Below are 2,086 nucleotides of genomic sequence, written 5' to 3'. Positions count from 1 at the left end.
ACACTTGGTGTCAGAGAAGAGAATAGAATGTCTGACTGCTGAGGTAAGCAGTTGACAATGGAAGGAAATGAATGAAGTCCAATGATATGGGACTCCTTTCATTGCATAATTCTTCATTCAACTCACGAACAGAATTTATTCTTATTTCCCCTCTTTTCATCCCTTAGAAGAGTGAGGAGAGAGGTGAAGAAAGGCCAAAAATGTGATATCAATTGATGTCATTTACACAGAAATACAGAAATACAAAGGAGAGGAGACGTTAAGTCTCCTTTAACCTCTGCTTTATGGAAACTCCAGAGCCCCTTAGATTATTGCAAAACATACATAAGATACAAAATGCAAAATATAGTTTTGTCTCATATGACTTTTGATAGTGTAACAACTCTAATCTTTAATCTGAATATGCTAATCTTTTTATCTGAAGTATAAGAATGCTGGTTGTGAGTTGACAAGTGCAAGACAGTTTTGAACTGTAACATTTCCCCCCTACCTGGTGCAATACTTACTGATGTTGGAGTGTCTCTCTTTTTTTATTTTTTTTTTTACGAATGAGGCAATTTATTAGCCCAGCATTGTTTCTTCGTTCTAATGCTTCTTGTTGGCAGCTGCCACCTGTCCAGCGATTTTGTCCAGATCTCTCTGTCCCTGAGGTGTCAGTTTGCGGCCCCCATCTTTGTCCTTTTCCACCATTTTCAGCCCCTCCAGGGCTTGGAGGACTCGACGGGCCACACTCTTGGAGCCTCTGCTGAAGTGGCTGGGCATGACGCCATTCCGCTGACGCCCCCCATAGATCTTGGTCATGGAGCCGACCCCAGCATCGCCCCGGAGGTGCAGGTGCCGCGCTGTGGAAGCAGCTCTCGTGTAGAACCAGTTTTCATCGTAGGGTGCGAGCTCTTTATGCTTGGCCAGCTTGACAGTGTCCACCCATTCAGGGACTTTCAGCTCCCCAGACTTTTTGAGGAAGGCTGCCAGAGCTCTGACGAACTCCTGCTGGTTCACATCTTTTACAGTAACTCCAGGCATCAGGCCGAGTCTCGGTTCCCGGACCGCACTGACCGGTCATGCCTGGGCCTGCTGCTCTCACGTAGCCGCAGTTTCCGTCTCTATTTTTTGTCCTGCAAACTTCTTAATATAAAATCTAGGTCCTTTTTAACTTTGTATTACCTAGGATATCATTGCATTAAAAAATATTGGTAGGGCAAGGTGTTAAGACGCAGCACTATGAAGCTGTCTGCAGCCACTGCAGCCCAAGTTCGATCCCCGGCCAGGGAGGTAACCCACATGGTGCAGCAGACCTCTCCTGTGTCACCCGCTGCCCCCCTCATCAGTGTATTTCAGTCTACCTGTTCTGTTCCCCACTCTGTCTCTGGTGAATCCTCTCACCCCCTGCATCTCTGGCCTACACCCCTGCTCTTGTATACATAAATATTTTTAAAAACTAAATAAAAAATAAAAAATATTGGTGTATAATAAATATCAAAAAACCATGTACTAAGCTGTATTACATTCACCAAAGTTACCCAGGCCCTGATCTTGGGAGAATTTGAAATACTATCTAACGTTACAAAAGGAACTATACAGATGTGATTAAATTGAGCATCTTGAAATGAGGAGATAATTCTGGATCATCTAGAGGGACCCTAGGTAGTGACAAAAGAGAAGGAAGCAGGATGAAAATAGAAGCAGGGACCAGAATTATTCAGGGTTACAAGCCAAGGAACATAGAGCTACCAGAAGTGAAAAAAAGGCAAAGAAATTGTTTCTCCCCAGAAGAAACACAAATTTGTCACCCATTCTGAACTTTTGATCTCCAGGACTGTAAAATAAATTTGTATTGATTGAAGCTACTAAATTTTGTGGTAATTTGTTACAACAGCAATAAGAAATTAATATAGAATGAAATGAGAAGTAAAAGACTTTAATGCTACCGAGTTGGATAATGTTGCAAAATAATACTTTTTGTTAAAGAGATATTCCTTTTGTAGGTTCATGAAATACACATTAATTCAGATGACCTCTTGAGCACACACACACTATTTGTGTATGGAATTTCGCTTCTGTAACATTTAACTAGAAACCAAGATTT

The 2,086-nt window shown here is 41.9% G+C and overlaps 1 protein-coding gene across 1 annotated transcript; it reads right to left on the bottom strand.

Moving 5' to 3' along the window:
- Positions 1-515: 515 nt before the first annotated feature.
- On the bottom strand, positions 516-1,233 carry LOC311175115 (small ribosomal subunit protein eS19-like). Its single transcript, XM_084240032.1, has one exon. The coding sequence runs from the start codon at positions 1,021-1,023 to the stop codon at positions 586-588; it is 438 nt and encodes a 145-aa protein (XP_084096158.1). The 5' UTR covers positions 1,024-1,233; the 3' UTR covers positions 516-585.
- Positions 1,234-2,086: the final 853 nt, after the last annotated feature.

Source organism: Talpa europaea, assembly GCF_964194135.1.
Source record: "Talpa europaea genome assembly, chromosome: 8".
NCBI lineage: Eukaryota > Metazoa > Chordata > Mammalia > Eulipotyphla > Talpidae > Talpa > Talpa europaea.
The sequence above is the reverse complement of the archived record's forward strand: the minus strand, read 5'-3'. Positions and strand labels throughout refer to the sequence as shown.

Bases quoted from the DNA above. Each gene is read 5' to 3' on its own strand.
- LOC311175115 (XM_084240032.1), bottom strand. From the start codon at position 1,023: ATGCCTGGAGTTACTGTAAAAGATGTGAACCAGCAGGAGTTCGTCAGA.